The 18073-nt window shown below is 48.2% G+C and overlaps 1 protein-coding gene across 1 annotated transcript in view; it reads right to left on the bottom strand.

Moving 5' to 3' along the window:
* Positions 1-18073, bottom strand: part of LOC119965240 (electrogenic sodium bicarbonate cotransporter 1-like) — a 133378-nt gene that overhangs the window by 106016 nt on the left and 9289 nt on the right. Inside the window, exons 2-3 of the mRNA XM_038795713.1 lie at positions 13706-13866; positions 3522-3674 (exon numbers count right to left, since the gene is read on the bottom strand). Of these exons, the coding sequence (XP_038651641.1) occupies positions 3522-3674; positions 13706-13866 (314 nt within the window). The remainder of the gene's footprint in view (positions 1-3521; positions 3675-13705; positions 13867-18073) is intronic.

Raw genomic sequence — 18073 nt, 5'->3', positions numbered from 1 at the left:
TTAATTAACCCTTCACTAGCTTGCCTATACACATATCATTACATATTTTATCAGGAAAAACAATTAAAAGAACAAAGAGCATGTTGTCATACATAGCCATGATAATTCCCATAGTTTGGCATATTATCATGTACCAGTTCAAGCTCAGTTGGAAAACTATGTGCAATATTGGTCACCACACAAAACAAAGGATAAGGAAGAGAAGATAAACATTTTTCTTTTAATTCATTTTTTACGGGATGTGGGGCTTTGCTGGCTCGGCCAGCATTTGTTGTCCATCCCTAATTGCCCTTGAGAAGGCGGTGCTGAGCTGCCTTCTTGAACCACTGCAGTCCATGTGGTGTAGAGACACCTACTGTGCTATAAGGTCAGGATTTCCAGGATTTTGAACCAGTAACAGTGAAGGAATGGCAATATATTTTCAAAACACCTCCAGTGCTGGTGATCCCATGTATCTGCTGTCCTTGTCCTCCGAGACGGTAGTGGTCATGGGTTTCAAAGTGGCGAACTAAAGACTGACCCAACCCTCGCACTGACCACATGTTCATTCTCCCGCAGGATCTTCAATCGACGGTGAAGGCCCATCCAGGGGGGTGTCCAGCCCCCCCCCCCCCCCCCCCCCAGCCGCCGCCCACTGGTCTCCCATGAGAAAACCTCAGAGGAGAGCTCCTAGGTGACCATCGTATTTGTGGCATATCTGTCACCCCCACCCTCCACCACACACAGACACACATCTCGGTGGGCAACAATAGTGGTCAGGCTTCTGGGACACATTCTGGCGAACATCTCAAAGTTCCTGATGCACATCAGATGGAGACAGGAATGTTGAGGCGAGGCAGCAGTTGGAGGTCTGCTGGATCCCAGGGCCCAGCTGGGACCCAGTCAGATGCTGAGCCTCTGGACCAGGTTTACCCGGAGATGATGCAGGCACTTGGATGTGGCCGAGAGATTCAGATGGGGGATGTCAGCGACACTCCAGCGGTCCATAGCTGATTGGAGGAGTCCCGGAGGCTATGTGCGCAGGACGTGGTGCCAACGATGCGTGGCAAGGAGGCTAACACTGCTATGGTGGCGACCACAGTGGAGAGCCTGGAGCACGACGTCAGCAGCATGAGTAGAGGTGTCCAAGAAGTGGCTCAGTCAGTGGCAGCCATGGCAGAGCGCTTCGACAGCATGTCCCAATTGCTGGGGGATGTGTCCCAGTCCCAGGTGGACCTTGATGAAGTGCTGCGGGACATGGCCCAGTCTCAGGTGGGCATTGCCAAGGCACTCCGAGCATGTCCCAGTTGCTGAGGGAGGTGTGCCAGTCACAGCTGGGCATTTCTGGGGCATGTCCCGGTCATTGACTGAGCCACGCCTTGGACACTTCCACTCATGAACCAGCGGACTGAGGAGCAGCCAGGGCTCAATCCAGCTAGCCCTCCATCCCTAGGTGACCCCGAGCACCCTATGGGCACCTCCGGAGTGGTGACAGTGGCCACCAGCTCTCCCGAGTTCCACCCCCCTGACAATGGTGCGTCTTGCGTTAGTACCTGGAACAGGGTGGCACAATAGGATAATTGGCATCAAAGAGCCACAGATTCCCCATTTTGCTGGGGACTAGTGGGCAGCCGTCATAGAGCTCGCAGCTCTAGCTGCCGTTACGGCCCCCAGCACTTCCGGGACAGAGGCTGCTCTGGCGGCCGCACCGTGCTCCATGGCGGACTCAGCCTGAGGACCTGGAACTGTAAAATAATGCTCCGCATCGGCCGTTCGTGCACCCCATAATGCCCCGCTCATTGCCCCCAGCCCCGAATGAAGCCCCCGCAGTCTGCCGATCAGCCCTCTCCCGGCTGTGGAAGCCCCGGACTGAATCCGCAGCCGCCACGTGAGAATCCTGGATGGTGGGACCATGAGAGAACCATGCCGTTGGGAATTCGGCCGGTCGGGGATGAAGCATCACGGGGCAGGCCTCAGGCAATGGCCTGAGGCAGTGGATACTCAGCGTGGTGTACTCCATGAGTACGCCGATTTTCGGGGGGCGGGGAATTTGAAAACCTGCGCCGCTTCCAATTTCGGCGCCAAAATGGATTCGTCGCCCTGTCGCTGAACACGATTTTGCCACCGGGGAGCGGAGAATCCAGACCCAAGTTCTTGATCTTTGCTACATTACTTGCCTTACCTCACAAGAGTCTGGCACATATAGGGTTAATGAGGGACTGAGTTCAGTACCGCCCACACAATGATATAAGGAAGCACACGAGACGACTCAGGGGTAAATGTGGTGTTGAGCAGCGACTGGCGAAGACCTAAGTATGGAGATAGGTCCTGGCTTGTAGCCTATACTGGGCATGTGTAAATATTTCCACTTATTAATAAAGACTTGCAGTTAATGTACTGAAGACTATGGACACTTCAAGGGGTCCTGTTCTGTAATCAGCACCCTCCCAACGCTACAGGGGAAGCGCAAAGCACAGGCTAATGCCTCCACCATAATTGAAGTCTCAGGACCATTCACACAGCCGCGAAGGAAGGTACCAGAAGCTGGCAACAACTGTTAGACCATGGGAAAGCAGAAAAATATGGTCAGAGCTGGAATAAAAACAATCTTCTCCTTTTCGGAATAATTAGAGCTGCTTGGACAACACTAGCACAAAGCCAGGGAAAAATCCCTTTGTTACCCTTGAGTCAGGTGTTAAAAGCTGCAAAGGACCTAAAATGAGTCAATACATAAACTACTAATGTTGTAACATTCATGTTAGGCAATGACCATCGCCAACGGGAGAGAATCCAACTGTTTCCCCTTGACATTCAATGGCATTACTATCACAGGATGCTGCACCATCTACATCCTTGGTGGGGTTAACATTGACCAGAAACTGAACTCGACTAGCCACGTAAATACTGTGGCTACAAGAGCAGATCAGAGACTGGGAATTCCACAGACAGTAACTCACCTCCTGACATCCCAAAGCCTGGCCACAAGGCACAAGTCAGGAGTGTGGTAGAATACTCTCCACTGGTCTGGAGGAGTGCTGCTCCAACAACACTCCAGAAGCTCAACAGCAGCCTGTTTGATTGGCACCCCATCCACCACCTTGAATTTTCAGTTCACCACCAACATACACTGGCAGCGGTCTATACCATCTAAACGATGCACACCAGAAACTCACCAGGGCTCCTTGGACAGCACCTACCAAGCTCACTACTTCTACCACCCAGAAGGACAAGGGCCAAAGATGCATAAGAAAATCGCCACCTGCAAGTTCCCCCTTCCAAGCCACACATCACCCTGACTTGGAACTATATCACCGGCCCTTCACTGTTGCTGGGTCAAAATGCTGGAACTTCCTTTCCTTACAACAGTGTGGGTGTACGTGCACCAGAGGGACTGCAGCGGTTCAAGAAGGCAATTCACCACCACCTTCTCAAGGGCATTTGGGAATGGGCCATAAATGCTGACCTAGCCAGCAACATCCACATTCCATGAATAAATGACAAAAAAGTATATTAGCACAGAATGGCTTAAATTAATGACTTACTTGCACAGGAAACACTCCTCCATAGATCGACCATGGTCTGCATTCTGGATTTTTTAATGTGGTGTCTATGATTCCTGAGAAGGACGTACATGACCTTTTCCTTGAGCACAGTTTTAAGGTTTCCATTTGTAATTTCATTGTTAACTACTGTCTCTGAAATCAAATAAATTGTAATGGTTAAACCTGGTACAGAATTTGATGCTGAATGAATGTGCCCAAGAATTATCAAAAATTATTTATTTTCTACTCCTATCTTCACTCCTGAAGCCTGACATTTCTTACAATATGGTTTCACATGGATTATCAATCTGGTAGATTGTCCAAATGCTATTTTGCACAGGTGAGCCAAGAAAGTGAAGTCCATAGATCACTCAGTGTTCATTGGCATCACAGCTGAATCTGTTCCTCTCTTATTCCATATTCTCACACACAGCGGGTGGAATTCAATCACATATCCTGAGAGGTAGGTTTGGAGGCTGGGTTGAAGGGTACGGGAACATTTAATCAGGCAGGAGATTGGCAAATGGAGTCCCTGTCACCTTTGCCTTGCTTTAATCTAGGACAGGAAGGTTCCTAGACAGCCTCACCATCCCACCAACAATTGAGATGCTTAAGATGGCAAATAGTGCTTGCTACGGGCCTCATCCCATGACCCCTGATATTCAACAGGCGGCAGATGGAGGACTTGCCATGTGGGAAGCCTTACAAGCTCCCAGGGTGGGTCACTCATTGGGCACTAAGTTCCTGATCGAGGGACCTGGCTCAGGAAGGAGAGGTCCGCTGAGAGCCACTCTTCTGCCCTTGCAGCTGAACCCCCCTTCCCCATTGGTACACAGCCGGCCCTCGCTTGCCTGGGATCCCTCAGCCATCCTAGGCGACCGGTAGGTGCGGACTATCACTCCTGTTGGCACTGCCCTCAATGCACAACTGCCACCTTCTGGCCAGCAGCTCTCATGGGACAGAGTTTCTGCCTTGTGGTCTTTGGTTTCAGCAAAGGCAGACCACTGTCCACTTAAGTGCTTAATTGAATCGTAATAAGGCCGGTCTTCTTCAAAGGAGGGGACACAAGACTCTTGCTGGTTCTCCAGCCTGTGGCGAGAACCCCAGTACATGCATTAAATGCTGTCGCCATGATGATGGCAAATTTCCTTCACTAGAGGGACTCGTGATTGACTAGATGACTGTAAGCATCCAGTATAGTTTTACTGATCTTTCTATTTATTCATTCATGGGATGTGGGTATCACTGGCTAGGCCAGCATTTATTGCCCACTGGCTAGGCCAGCATTTAATTGCCCTTGAGAAAGTGGCAGTGAACTTTCTTGAATTGCTGCAGTCCATGTGGTGTTGGTACACCCAAAATGCTGTGGGGGAGGGAGTTCCAGGATTTTGACCCAGCGACCATGATGGAATAATGATATATTTTCAAGTCAGTATAGTGAGTGACTCAGAGGAGAACTTCCAGTAGGTAGTGTTCCCATGTGTCTGTTGCCCTTGTCCTTCTAGATGCTAGTGTTCATGGTTTGGAAAGGGCTATCTCATAAGCCTTGGTGAGTTTTTGTGGTGCATCCTATAGAGGTTACACACTGCTGCCACTGTGCATTGGTAGCGAAGGGAGTGAATGTTTGTAGATGGGGTGCCAATCAAGCGGGCTGCTTTGACCTGGATGGTGTCAAGCTTCTTGAGCATTGTTGGAACTGCACTCATCCAGGCAAGTGGAGAGTCAACACATTCCTGACTTGGGCAGCACGGTAGCACAGTGGTTAGCACGGTTGCTTCATAGCTCGAGGGTCCAAGGTTCGATTCCCAGCTTGGGTCACTGTCTGTGCAGAGTCTGCACATTCTCCCCATATCTGCGTGGCTTTCCTCTGGGTGCTCCGGTTTTCTCCCACAGTACAAAGATGTGCGGGTAAGGTGGATTGGCCATGCTAAATTGCCCTTCGCGTCCAAAAAGGTGAAGTGGGGTTACTGGGTTACGGGGATAGGGTGGAAGTGTGGGCTTAAGTAGGGTTCTCTTTCCAAGGGTTGGTACAGACTCGATGGGCCAAATGGCCTCCTTCTGCTCTGTAAATTCTATGATTCTATGACTTGTGGTCTTGTTGATGGTTAACAGGCTTTGGGAAGTCGGGAGGTGAGTTACTCACCTGCACTTGTAGCCAGAGTATTTATATGACTAGTCCAGTTCAGTTTCTGGTCAGTGGTAAACCACAGGATGTTGATAGTGGGGGATCTGGCAATGATAATGTCATTGAATGTCAAGGGGCGATGGTTAGATTGTCTGTTGTTGGAGATTGGCAATGCCTCACTCGTGTATGGCGTGAATGTTATTTGCCACTTGTCAGCCCAAGCCTGGATGTTGTCCAGGTCTTGCTGCATTTACACCTGGACTGCTTTAGAATCTGAGGAGTCGCGAATCATGCTGAACATTGTGCAATCATCAGCAAACATCCCCACTGCTGACCTTACGATGGAAGGAAGGTCATTGATGAAACAGCTGAAGATGATTGGGCCTAAGATACCACCCTGAGGAACTCCTGCAGTGGGGTGATGTAGTGGTATTGTCAATGGAACACTAATTCAGAGACCCAGGTAATGCTTTGGGGACGCTTGGTACTGGGTTCAAATTGCACCACGACAGATGGTAAAATTTGAATTCAATATTTTATAAATATGGAATTAAGGGTCTAATAATAATCATGGAACCATTGCATATTGTCATAAAAACCCATTGGGTTCATTAAGGGCCTTCATGGAAGGAAGTCTGCCATCCTTACCTTGTCTGGCCTACATGTGGCTCCAGGCCAACAGCAATGTGATTGACTCTTAAATGCCCTCTGAAATGGCCAAGATGGCCAATTAATGCTGGCCTTGCCATTGATGCCCATATCCCATGAAATATTTTTTTTAAATGCCCTGGAACTGAGATGATTGATTTCCGACAACTACAACTATCCTTGGTTCTCGTTATAACTCCAACCAGCGGAGAGTTTTCTCCCTGGTTCACATCGACTCCAGTTTTGTTAGGACTCCTTGATGCCATATCGGGTATCGGGGGCAATCACTCTCATCTTCTGTCCATGTTTGAACCAAGGCTGTAATGAGTTCAGGAACTGAGTGTACCTGGCGGAACCCAAACTGAATGTCAGTAAGCAAAGCAAGTGCCACTTGATAATACTGTTTAACGTCGCGTTTTACGACTGCGTCAACAGGCCTCCAGGATCAGCAATCCTGCACCTCACAGGACGTCAGCACGGCACTAAAGCGACTCACGCAGCTGCCGATACCGGCGTCAAACGGACATCGCGCGTGTGTGCATGCGTGCTGCGACTGTCACGAATTCACGCATGCGCGTTACGACCGCTGCAATCTCGCACATGCGCGCTAGTTGCCTTCTCCGCGCCGACCCAGACGCAACATGGCGGACAGCTATAGGGGCCTGGCGCGGAGTAAAATAGGCCCCCACCAGGAGAAGCCGGACCGCCGATTATTAGGTCCCAATTGCGAGCCGACCCCCCCCCCACCCCAGGGTCGGATCCCCCATTTCCCCCCACCCACCAGGCCCCCCCCCCCCCGCAGGATGAATGACGAGGTCCCTCCGGGTAGGCCCACACGTGAACAGCACCGGCAGGACTCGGCCTATTTCGGTGGCCACTCGGCCCAACGCGCGCGGAGAATTGCCGGGGTGGGCCGCTCGGTGCCGCACCGGCGCCAATGGCACTGATTCTCTGGTCACCAGAGAATTGGCAGAGCGGCTTCGGAGCGGCGTCGCATGAATCACATCCCCTCCCCCGACCAAGGGTCGGAGAATCCCGGCCATAATGTGTTCAGGTATGAGTCATCAGGATCAGATTTGATGCAGCCAAGGATAACAAGGAAAATAAGTGTGGAAATTATGGCGGCACTAAACCTCCTGAGAAACAGGATTGTGCCTGACGACTGAAGAATTACAAATGTCACATCTTTGATCAAAAAAGGGTGTAAGTATAAACCCAGCAATGACAGGGTCAGTGGTGGGGAACTTAATTTGTTCCAGCAATCGCTTGGCCAAGTATTTATTAATTAAGGAAAACCAACACAGATTTGTTAAGGACAAACCCTGTGCAACTAACTCACTTCAGTTTTTTGATGAGATGTCAGAGGGCTGATGAGGGTAATGCAGTTGATATGGTGTACATGGGCTTCCAAAAATATTTGACGAAGTGTTCTGTAACACAATTATCAAAAAAATCGCAGTCCAGCAATAAAAAGGACAGTAGCGGCATGGATATGAAATTGGCTGTGTGACAGAAATGACAGAAAATAAAATAGTGGTGAATGGTTGTTTTCGCACTGGAGGAAGGTATATTAGTGGGAAAGCACAGGGGTCAGTGTTAGGACCCCTACGTTTCTTGATATACATTAATGACCTAGCCTTGGATGCAAAGGGCATAATTTCAAAATTTGGGGATGCCATAAAACTTAGTATTGTGAACTCTAAGCAGGACAAAGATAGACTTCAAGGCCTGAATTTTATGCTCGTTGAGCGGGTGTTATTGGCAGGCCTAGAAGTAGCTACAGTTTCTGCTTCCACCTGCGAGCGATGCTAATTTCATGCTGGCTGACCAGCATGAAACACAGCCAGACGTTGGTACAGTGCTGCCAGCAGGGGCAGGAGTTTGGCGGGTCCTGAGTCTAATGGTGATCCTGAGGCGGTTATAAAATGAGCCCAGCCAGATACCTGAAGGCTGCCAGGATTTGGGAGGAGCCTCATGGAGCTGTCGACGAGAGAGTGGAGGAATTTGCGCAAGTGATGGCCCAACACCTGGTGGGCACGGTAGGTGGACTGCCAGTGCTGGTGGGCACTCAGCCCCATAATTCACAGGTGACAGTCTGCACATTGTAGTGGAAGCACTGAGTGTCCAGCGTGAAATACTTATGCCGCGGGATGACAAGAGGGGGCCACCCCATTAGACAAAGAAGACCTGGATGGATGTGGCTGCACAGGTGAATCAATGATCATCTGCATTCCACAAGGATAAGTACCAACTTGGCATGGAGCTGAGTATAGATTGGAGGAGAGCGACATTCAGGGGTGAAAGATGCATAGTGGCAAAGGGCACATATCCCTGTGTATGCCAAGGATGGGAGTTCGATCGCTCACCGTGTAGGGAAGGGTGTAATGATGCACTTTCACAGGCTTCATTACAAACACAAAAGCAATCGGCTTCTGGGTCTCTCATTACCCTCCTTCTGGGGTCTTTCAGTGCCCATTTTCTGGGGTCTTGCCTCCTCTGAAGTATTCCGTTGCCACTTTAAGGTCTCTCTAATCTTCCTGTCCATAGCCGTCTGTTCCTTCTCTGGTTGCTGCTTTTTAAGTGCATTGCCACTTCAAATGTATTACCTCTTTAAGGGTATTGCTGATTTAAGACTGCAGTAATCCTTTTTTTCCCCACACAGTCGGTGGCTGCTCAGATGCAGTTGGCTTCCCTTTGCAGGTGTAATTTGCAACAAATGTATCAATTTAAGTAGTGTCTCAAACTGTTTCTTTTTTGTTTACTCTTACAGCTGCAGCATTGCTTCTGAGCACCAGCTGTTTTTAAAGCTTTTGAACTTATTTTGAGTGCAGCAATTTACTGTCTTTTATCAAAATTTCTTCTTTTTAAATTTGATTTGAAGCCACATCACTTCTAGCTGCCAGCTCCATATGGCCATCTTCTCTATTTTTACTCTGTACGTTTCTTTTTTAATTCTTTGAGTCTGCTGGCCAATTTTACAGGTTTGCTTTTCTGTCTGTCTTCCAGTTTCTTCGATGCTCTGAGCCTCATAACTGTCCATCTTGTCTGATTCTACATTACTCAGGGTCTGACAATATCTCAAATGGGTCTATTCGCCTAAAGAGAGGCATTCTAGTCTGTACTTTATTTTCAGACTTTGATTAAAACAAGATACTCACAGGTGTTGGACCAGAGGCAGTGCCATAATAATTTCATCCTCGTCGCCAGATGTAATGATGCACTTTCACAGACTCCATCAGAAACACAAGTGGATTTATTAATAGGAATTGTACAACAGCCACATGGCTGCAGCTAGCTCCCTACCTGTCTCCTGCCGAAGAGGACTCCTTCCCCTGGGGTTCCCTTCTCTGAGTCCCCATTGGTCCCACAAGCCAGGTCGCCTTTACCCTGCTGTGTTGCCCTTAAAGGGACAGTCACCACAAAGGGTGAGGAATCTTAATCTGACCGTCACCTGAAGCTGGTTCTCCTGGGGGAAGGCCTGTGAAGTTGGAATGGCATAGTAATCGCAGCTGGAATAATGAATTCACTTTTTTGCATTCAGAAGAGAAGTTATAACTCGCTGGAACGCGCACCAAATGGGTGATGGCGTGCCCAACATCGTGATCCTGTCCACGTTTTGAGATGGACACCCTGGACTTGGGAGGCGAGCACGATCCTTCGGTGTCTAAGAGGCAGGAGTGTCAGAGGGCGGTAAGAGTTTAGTGGGCAAATGAGCAACTGCAGAAATGTGCAGAAAGGACTGGTTTGTTGCAACCCCAGTGAGAAGGGAAAATCCAGAGTTCCCATAGCTTGGCCAGTCTCAGTGCCTCAGTGAGGCAAGCTATCTATCGTCTTGCATGCACAGACACTTAGTGAGGAAGTTCTTAATGACATAATCAGTTTCTCCCTCAGATGCCCTATCTTCAGTGACACAGAGAGCACCCCATTGACACCGCAGGAGGGACCGCCAGGTAAAGCACTCGCGTCATATCCGCTCTCTGCACCAAATTCCAGCACAGGTACAGGAGCTTTGGTGGGCAAGAGCATGTCAGCTCAGTTTGGGGTGTACAGTGGTGAGGGCACATCACACTCACTGGAGGAGCTGGCAGAGGCAGAGAGTGTCCACCGGCAGTCTGACGACTACTAGAGACCAGGACCATGTTGAATCCTAGGTAGATGACAAAATACTAGAGTTGTATTAGGTGGCAGATGCTGGATGCCCAGTGGGATGCACAGGACAATCTAGCAGCAATACCTGAGTGTCTATGTGCCATGGTATCTGTCATGGAGGAGTCCATACGGAGTTTAAGCACTGACCCTGAACACCGAGTCCACAACCTCCTCCATTGTGAAAGTGGCGACTGTCATGGAGAGGCAGCTACAGGAGCAGAATCAGAGGTTTCTGCACTCTGGAGGGTGCTCTGGAAAAGGGCGGCCCCTCCTCTGCCAGTGACAATCGCATCTTCTGAGGCTGTAAGAACTGAGGAGTGGCCAGCCGTGTTACTGATTTCACACTCCCAGACAGAGCCTGCTCAGGCCATGCCAGCCAGCGGATGACCACCAAGGTAATCAGGTCCAACATGACAGCAGAGTCAGCGATCTGCCTCCAGTGCTTCTGCCAATGAGGGGAGTGAGGGGCATCAAGATGTAACACTCACAAGTGTAAGCGTAAGACTCCATGAGCACAGGATGGATTTTCATGAGAGACATTTGTTAATTTAATCAAATTAATGTTTGGTTTCTGAGTAACTATGACAACCATTTTATGTTCTGTTCCTTGTTTATAGGTCTGCTAAGGAGATAAATACGCATCGTGTTGCAGTGACTGGAATGTCCTTCACTTTTTCCATAGATGCAGACCTGATTGTTGCCTTATTGGATGGCAGGGGCAACATACTTCATTACAGAGGTTGGGAGGTGACATTGGGGTCATGACATTATATTGTCAGAAATAAGTGTGAAGGAGACGGTGCCCTTGCACTGAGATGGAGGGAAAGCCTTAACACCCTAGATGAAGGAGTGTTGAATCAGTGCTTTCCTGAATGTTCATCAAGGCTGCCTCCTCATTCTCACCCTCTGTCTGCACAGGCTCCTCATCAGATCCATCTGTGGAGTCTTCCTCTGGGGTTTGCGGAGCTGCCTCGGTGTCCTCATCCTCAAATGGGCCTCCCCCCTTGCCAGAGCCAGATTGTGCAGAGTGTAACAGGCAACAGTGACAACGCACTCTGGAGGATATTACAGGGCACACCCGAGAGTGGTCCAGGCAGCGGAACCTCATCTTCATTAACTCTATTGTCCTCTCAAACACTGCCCTTGTGGAGGCATGACACCGATTGTACCTCTCTTCTGTCTCTGTCCAAGTGTGCAGGAGTGGCATCATGAGCCACCTTTTCAACAGATACCCTTTGTCACCCAGCAACCAACCATCCAGCTGAGCTGAAGCTATGACAGCCTTGGAACCTGAGAGAGCCACAGTACATATGCATCATGGGAACTGACTGGGTATCAAGCACAAACTTGAAGAATCTGAGTCCTGTGGTCACATATTATCTACATATTCATGGAGTGGTAACCCATTCTATTCACAAAGGTACCTGGCTGACCTGCTAATGTCTTGATGGCCATATGGGTGCAGATTATAGCACCCTGGGTGTGGGGGGACCCAGCAATAGCTGTCTGTGGACACCTGGCTTCCTCTCCCCTCAGAGGAGGTCTCCCAGTGGAATACTAAATCTCCATCTACTGAAATTCAGATGACAGTGCCCTGTGCATCGAAGGCAGAAATGCTCCAAAAGAATTAGCAGAACAAAAGAGTTCTCAGAACAAGATTAACAAAGCAAATACCTCACAAGAAACCAGAAGAAAAGTTCTGAAATTTCAACTGTGGCGCTATCGCAAACTCTCACCAGAACTTCTCACAACTCACACAGACAGTGCTCCCACCCCCTTTTATCCCACCCTTGAATGAGAAAAGTGAAAAAACAGGATGGCTGCCTGCCCGTGTTGCATGTGCACCGAGCTAAAAATCAATGTTAAATTCCAATCAATTGGCTTTTAATCCCCTTAACTGGCCGATTAATGGTCAGCGGGCGGTAGCCAAAACCTTGTGCCCACCAACCAAAATACCGCATCATTGCGCCCCAATGTTTTCTTGCGCAATTTCACATGCTTCTGGGTCGGGCGCACGCTTGCCTGAGCAATGTATAATTCTGGCCCAAAAGAAAATTAGACAGGTTGGTGGAATGGGCAGGCAAGTGGCAGATAAAAATAATGGAGAGATGTCTGGATTTAATGCAGGATTTCAGATCCTATGCATGAAAAAAGATTTTCCTCGTGTCGCTGTTGTTTCTTTTTCAAATCACCTTCAATTATTTTCCCTTGGCTTATGGCCTTTCTGTCAACATAAAGTTTCTCCTGACCTATTCTGTCCAGGCCTCTTCTGATTTCAAATCTCCTCTTAATTTTTCCCTTTTTCAAAGAGAACTGCAAAGCCTTTCCAATCTTCCCACATAATCCAAGTTTCTTATCCCTGGAAGTATTTTCATGAATCCATTCTGCACACTCTCCTGTGCATTCACATCCTTACAAAAGTGTGGTGCCCAGAATGGACGTAATATTCCACCTGAGGCCCAATCAGGGTTTTATACAGGTACACCATAACTCCCTTGCTTCTGTACTCTCTGCCCTATTTATAAAGCCGAGGATCCAATATGATTTATTAACCGCTTTCTTAACGTGTCTGGCCACTTTCTATGATTTTTACCCCGAGATCCAACAGTGCTGGGCCGCGTACGGCAGCTGGAGCAACGTGGAGCACTCCGGCGCCGTGCTGGCCCCCTGTAGATCACGGAACTGCTGGGCCGAGAGGCCCGTTGACGACGGCATGAAACACTCCGGTGTTTACGCCGGCCTCAACACTTAGCTGCGCTTTTGGAGAATCCCGGCCACTATTTCCTTGTTGGGTGGTCTATGGCAATTCTGCTGTGGGAAGTGGAAGAAGAGAATCATCAGCACCAGGGAGAAGGAAGAATCAGAGCTGCTACTACAATGATAACAAATAAAAGGTATTCCATTAGGATTCCTCCTCCTGTCAGCAGAGTTTACACACCGAAGACAACATAACCTGCACTACCTGAGGAAGAGTCCAGAAGGATGTTGTGTTTCTCTCGGGAGGTTGTGTTGCTTTTTGCAACAAGATCCACAGCTAAATGCTGCATGGCTGACAAATGTTCTTCTCAGACAGAAAGTACCAATTCTGTGTTGAAGTTCTGAAAGTGCACTTTTATCTCAAAATACCACAGAGCAGACTTATCAATATAAACTATCTCTTCAGTTCTTTAAAAATTCATTTTATAATTATATAAAATGCGCTATCTTGACCGGTAAATATAATTTAGTGCTCAGTTGCTTAATACAAAACATTTATTATCACCTAAAATGTCTTTAAAATTGCTTGCTTCTAAATCAAACAGAAGTGTTCCCCTTTCAATGCAGGTACGTAATTCGAACAAACTGTGTAAGGGCAATGTGGTAACATGGGGTTTGCTCCATCTTTCACCCCCTTCTTCTACTTTTTCCTCAAACTTTATCCATCTGTGAACGAATAACAGAATGGGCATTAGAAATTACATGGTTGTTATTCACTTGAAGGACTATATACTTGCAGAATACGTTTATGCATTGGGCACATGAACTACACATAATTTCCATTTATATAGTGCCATGATTATAGAAAAGCATTCCAGGGCACTTCAAAAAGCACAAAGAAAACTGGGGTAAACGAAAGAGTGACCAGAAAGAACTGAGGTTTAAGGACAGTTTTGATCGGTGCTGCATTAGGGTACAAGCTTATACCTTATTAAACGTTGCGAGCCCTGAGACCCTTGAGAAAGGGTACAAGCTTATACCTTATTAAACGTTGCGAGCCCTGAGACCCTCGAGAAAGGGTACAAGCTTATACCTTATTAAACGTTGCAAGCCCTGAGACCCTTGAGAAATTCAAGTCATTTATTTTCCAGATGGAGGTAGAACAAGAAGACCCTGAAATAATTCTAAAAATGTTCGGACATATTTGTCTTCCGGTAACAAAAATATAATTCTCAACTGGCAGGGATTTAATTTGTTATTCAACAAACCAAAGAGCAGATGAATCATTACTATGTTATACAACATTGAAAATCTTGTGCATTTGGCACCCTGACTGATCAGCTCGCCTGGGATTGAATAGTCTGCGGGATCCACAGCAATCTTATCCACAAGCAGCTGCTGTGAGAGAAAGATTTAACGTTACAGCCATTAGCATGTTAAATGAACAGTCAGAAAAAAACAAGAGATTCACAGTACAAGGCCACCCTGCTCAAACTGCCATGGCCATCACCCTCATAACAGATGTTTTGCATATGGTAAAACAATGCAACAAATGTGGTAAGTGGAATCGCCAAATGCTGCAGATTGAAAGCGCAGGGGCCTTCCTTTGCCATCAACAACATGGCAGTGAATCAGTCTTCCGGGGGGTAGGAGTGTCAGCATGGTGAACAAACTGGAGCACAACCAAAGTAGCGAAACCACAGATCCTCCAACAACACACTATTGTCAGACTGTTGAAACTGTCACTGTGGGCAGCACGGTGGCCTAGTGGTTAGCACAACCGCCTCATGGCGCTGAGGTCCCAGGTTCGATCCCGGCTCTGGGTCACTGTCCGTGTGGAGTTTGCACATTCTCCCCGTGTCTGCGTGGGTTTCGCCCCCACAACCCAAAAATGTGCAGAGTAGGTGGATTGGCCATGCTAAATTGCCCCTTAATTGGAAAAAACAATTGGGTAATCTAAATTTATTTAAAAAAAAGCAACTGTCACAGAAAAGGGTGAGGTCTTCACCACCCGCAGCATGATTTACAGTAATACAAGACTGAAGGTAAAGATTGACACTGGAGCAAAGTGTAACGTATTGTCCAGCCGATTGTTACGGGAACTAGATCTATATGCAGCAGCAGAGCCCAGCACTCAGATGGACCTTCTGATTTATGGTGGAAAACCAACCGCACTGAAGGCGTAGTCACACACAGGGCAGTTTCAGGTTTCATATAATTGACCAGATAGCAAGGTCACTATTAGGTCTTCGGTACAGTTTTACAATGGGGCTCATTCTACTTGATCCAGTGGTGAATGCTTTACACCACCAGGTCCCAGAACTGAGAGCATGCAAAGATCTCTTCAAGTATGATGCCATTGGTCAGCTACCAGTAATATACTGCATGAGACAAGATGACTCGGTACGACCAACAGTTTGGGCTTTGCAGAGAATACCAATCACCATGAAGCATCAGTTGACAACACTGTGTCATAGCTCCGATAAACGAGGCCACAGAACGGATTTCAGCAATGTTGTCCACGGTAAAGAAAGATGACACGGTCAGGGTATGCATTGACCCAGTGTAGTTAAACAAGGCACTGCTCAGAGCATGTGACCCGAGGAAGACAGTGGAACAGGTGACAGCAGGCAGGCCAAATGCTGAGGTGTTCAGCTTTCTTGATTCGAAATGTGGGCTGGATTCTCTGTTTTGGAGACTAAGTCCCCACGCCGGCGTGGAAACTGTGGTCTTTTATGCCAGGAAAACTGGCGTCAAAAGGCCACCGATTCTCCGTTTTGCTGGGGGCTAGCAGGGAGCCGGCGTAGAGCTTGCAGCTCCAGCTGCCGATATCACTTCCGGTTCAGAGGCCGCGCATGCACATGACAGCAGCCTGCAGCGGCCGCACCGTGCTCATAGCGGACTCAGCCCGCGGTCCTGGACCGCCAAAGTAGTGCCCCCCCCCCCCCCCCCCCCATCGGCCACTCGCACACCCCGGACCGCCCGCCCGCAGAGCCCCCAGCCCCAAATGAAGCACTCCCTGCCCGCGGATCGGCTCTCCCCCCACTGTGGCAGCCCCGTGCTGAGTCCGCAGCCGCCATGCGAGGTTCTCGAATGGCTAGGACCATGAGAGTCCCACGCTGTCGGGAATTCGGCCAGTCGGCGACGGAGCATCGGGCTGCGGGCCCCAGGCAATGGCCTGAGGCGGTGAATAGCGCTTTTCAGGGGGCTGAGAATTCAAAAACAGGTGCCGCTCCTGATTTTGGTGCCAAAATTGATTCTCCGCCCTGTCGCCGAACGCGACATATCATTTTTCTTCCATATGCCCTATGGGATCGTCACTGGAAGCGAGGTCTTCGAAAGGGGTATGAAGCAACTCATTACAGACCAACTTTGCAAAAATCATTGTCAATGATGATCTGGTTTGGGGTCGGACTGTGTAGGAACATAATGCACATCTTTGTCACGTTCTCGACAGAATCAGGACCATACAGCTGAAGTTTAACCTTGTGAGATACCCTCAATCACGACACAGGAGAGAAGATAGATGATTCAAAGGCTTTAATCATCTGAGAACTGTACAGCAGCCGAGAAGTGTGCTCATCACATGTTGCCTGAGTGAGCCTTATCTTGTATACTGTTTCCTGGGGGCGGAGCCAGAGGCAGAGTCCTCCAGGGTTCCAAGCCCGGTCTTAAAGGGCCAATGCATTAAAGGTAAGGTACCGTTATAGCAGCTACTGATAACATTCATCACACCCTGCAAACTGCAGATTCAGGGTCAAGAAGATTCCTTAATGGGTCACTCACTCACTGCTGATGGTGTAAAACCTGATCCAGGCAAGACAAAGCTATATGACAGATGGTTACTCCTGTGGACAAGCAGACTTTACAGCGCTTCCTTGGTATGACAAATTATCTTTCTAAGTTCATTCCCTGTTTCAGTGAGGTTACTGGACCTCTTTGTCAACTTTTCCCAGGACGTCGAATGGTGCTGGCAAGAGAACCACATAGTGTTATTCAACAGACTCAGACAGGCACTCACAGCCCCACCGGTGCTAGAATATTTTGACATTCAAGCATCCGCACATATATCAGCAAATTCCTCGTTGCAGTCTGCATCCAGGATGGCAGAACATTAGCCTTTGCTTCAAGGGCCTCACTGATACTGAGACACCTTATGCACAGATCGAAAAATAACTCCTTGCTTTAGTCTTCACCTGTCAGAAATTTCATAACTTCACTTATGGTCATCCTACAACTTTTGAAATGGACCAGCAGCCGTTGATAACTATCCTAAAAAGGACTCCTCACACTGCGCTTGCACAACTTCAGTACATGATGCTAAAGCTGCAATGGCACAATCTCAGCATTTTCTACAAACATGGTAAGGAGCTGTACTTGGCTGATGTCCTCTTCAGAGTCTTCTTACCCACCAGAGACCAGGCAAATCATGAAGAAACCATAGAAACCATCATTACAATAGAGGTGCTTTCCTCCCATAGAATCCAGGAACTCAAATATGTCTTACAGGCAGACATCACATGCAGACAATTGAAAGACATCATCATGAGGGACTGCATGAGTCCTCAAGGGAGCTTTCCCAGAGCTCCATATATTCTTCGCCCTCAGAGATGAACTTACCGGACAGGATGGACTGATTCGTCATCCCTTCTTCTCTTCAGTACCCACTCAGCAACTTTAACAGAAGGACCCTGAGTTGGAATATAGATACAGGGCCAAGGAATCAGTATGTCAGCCCTCCAATACCCAGACATGGAAAGGAAAATTTTCAGATGTGCACTGAGGTCCTGGACCTTCCATGGTTATTCAAAGCAGCTGACATCTTTGAATGAATGGTAAACAAAACCCAGTCTTAGTTGATTTGTATTCTGCGTGGTTTGAATTCTACTATCTGCCAATCATTTTATTTTCAGTTTAGAGTACCCAATTATTT

Source organism: Scyliorhinus canicula, chromosome 4, assembly GCF_902713615.1.
Source record: "Scyliorhinus canicula chromosome 4, sScyCan1.1, whole genome shotgun sequence".
NCBI classification, from domain to species: Eukaryota; Metazoa; Chordata; class Chondrichthyes; order Carcharhiniformes; family Scyliorhinidae; genus Scyliorhinus; species Scyliorhinus canicula.
This window is presented reverse-complemented; position numbering and strand designations above follow the sequence as displayed.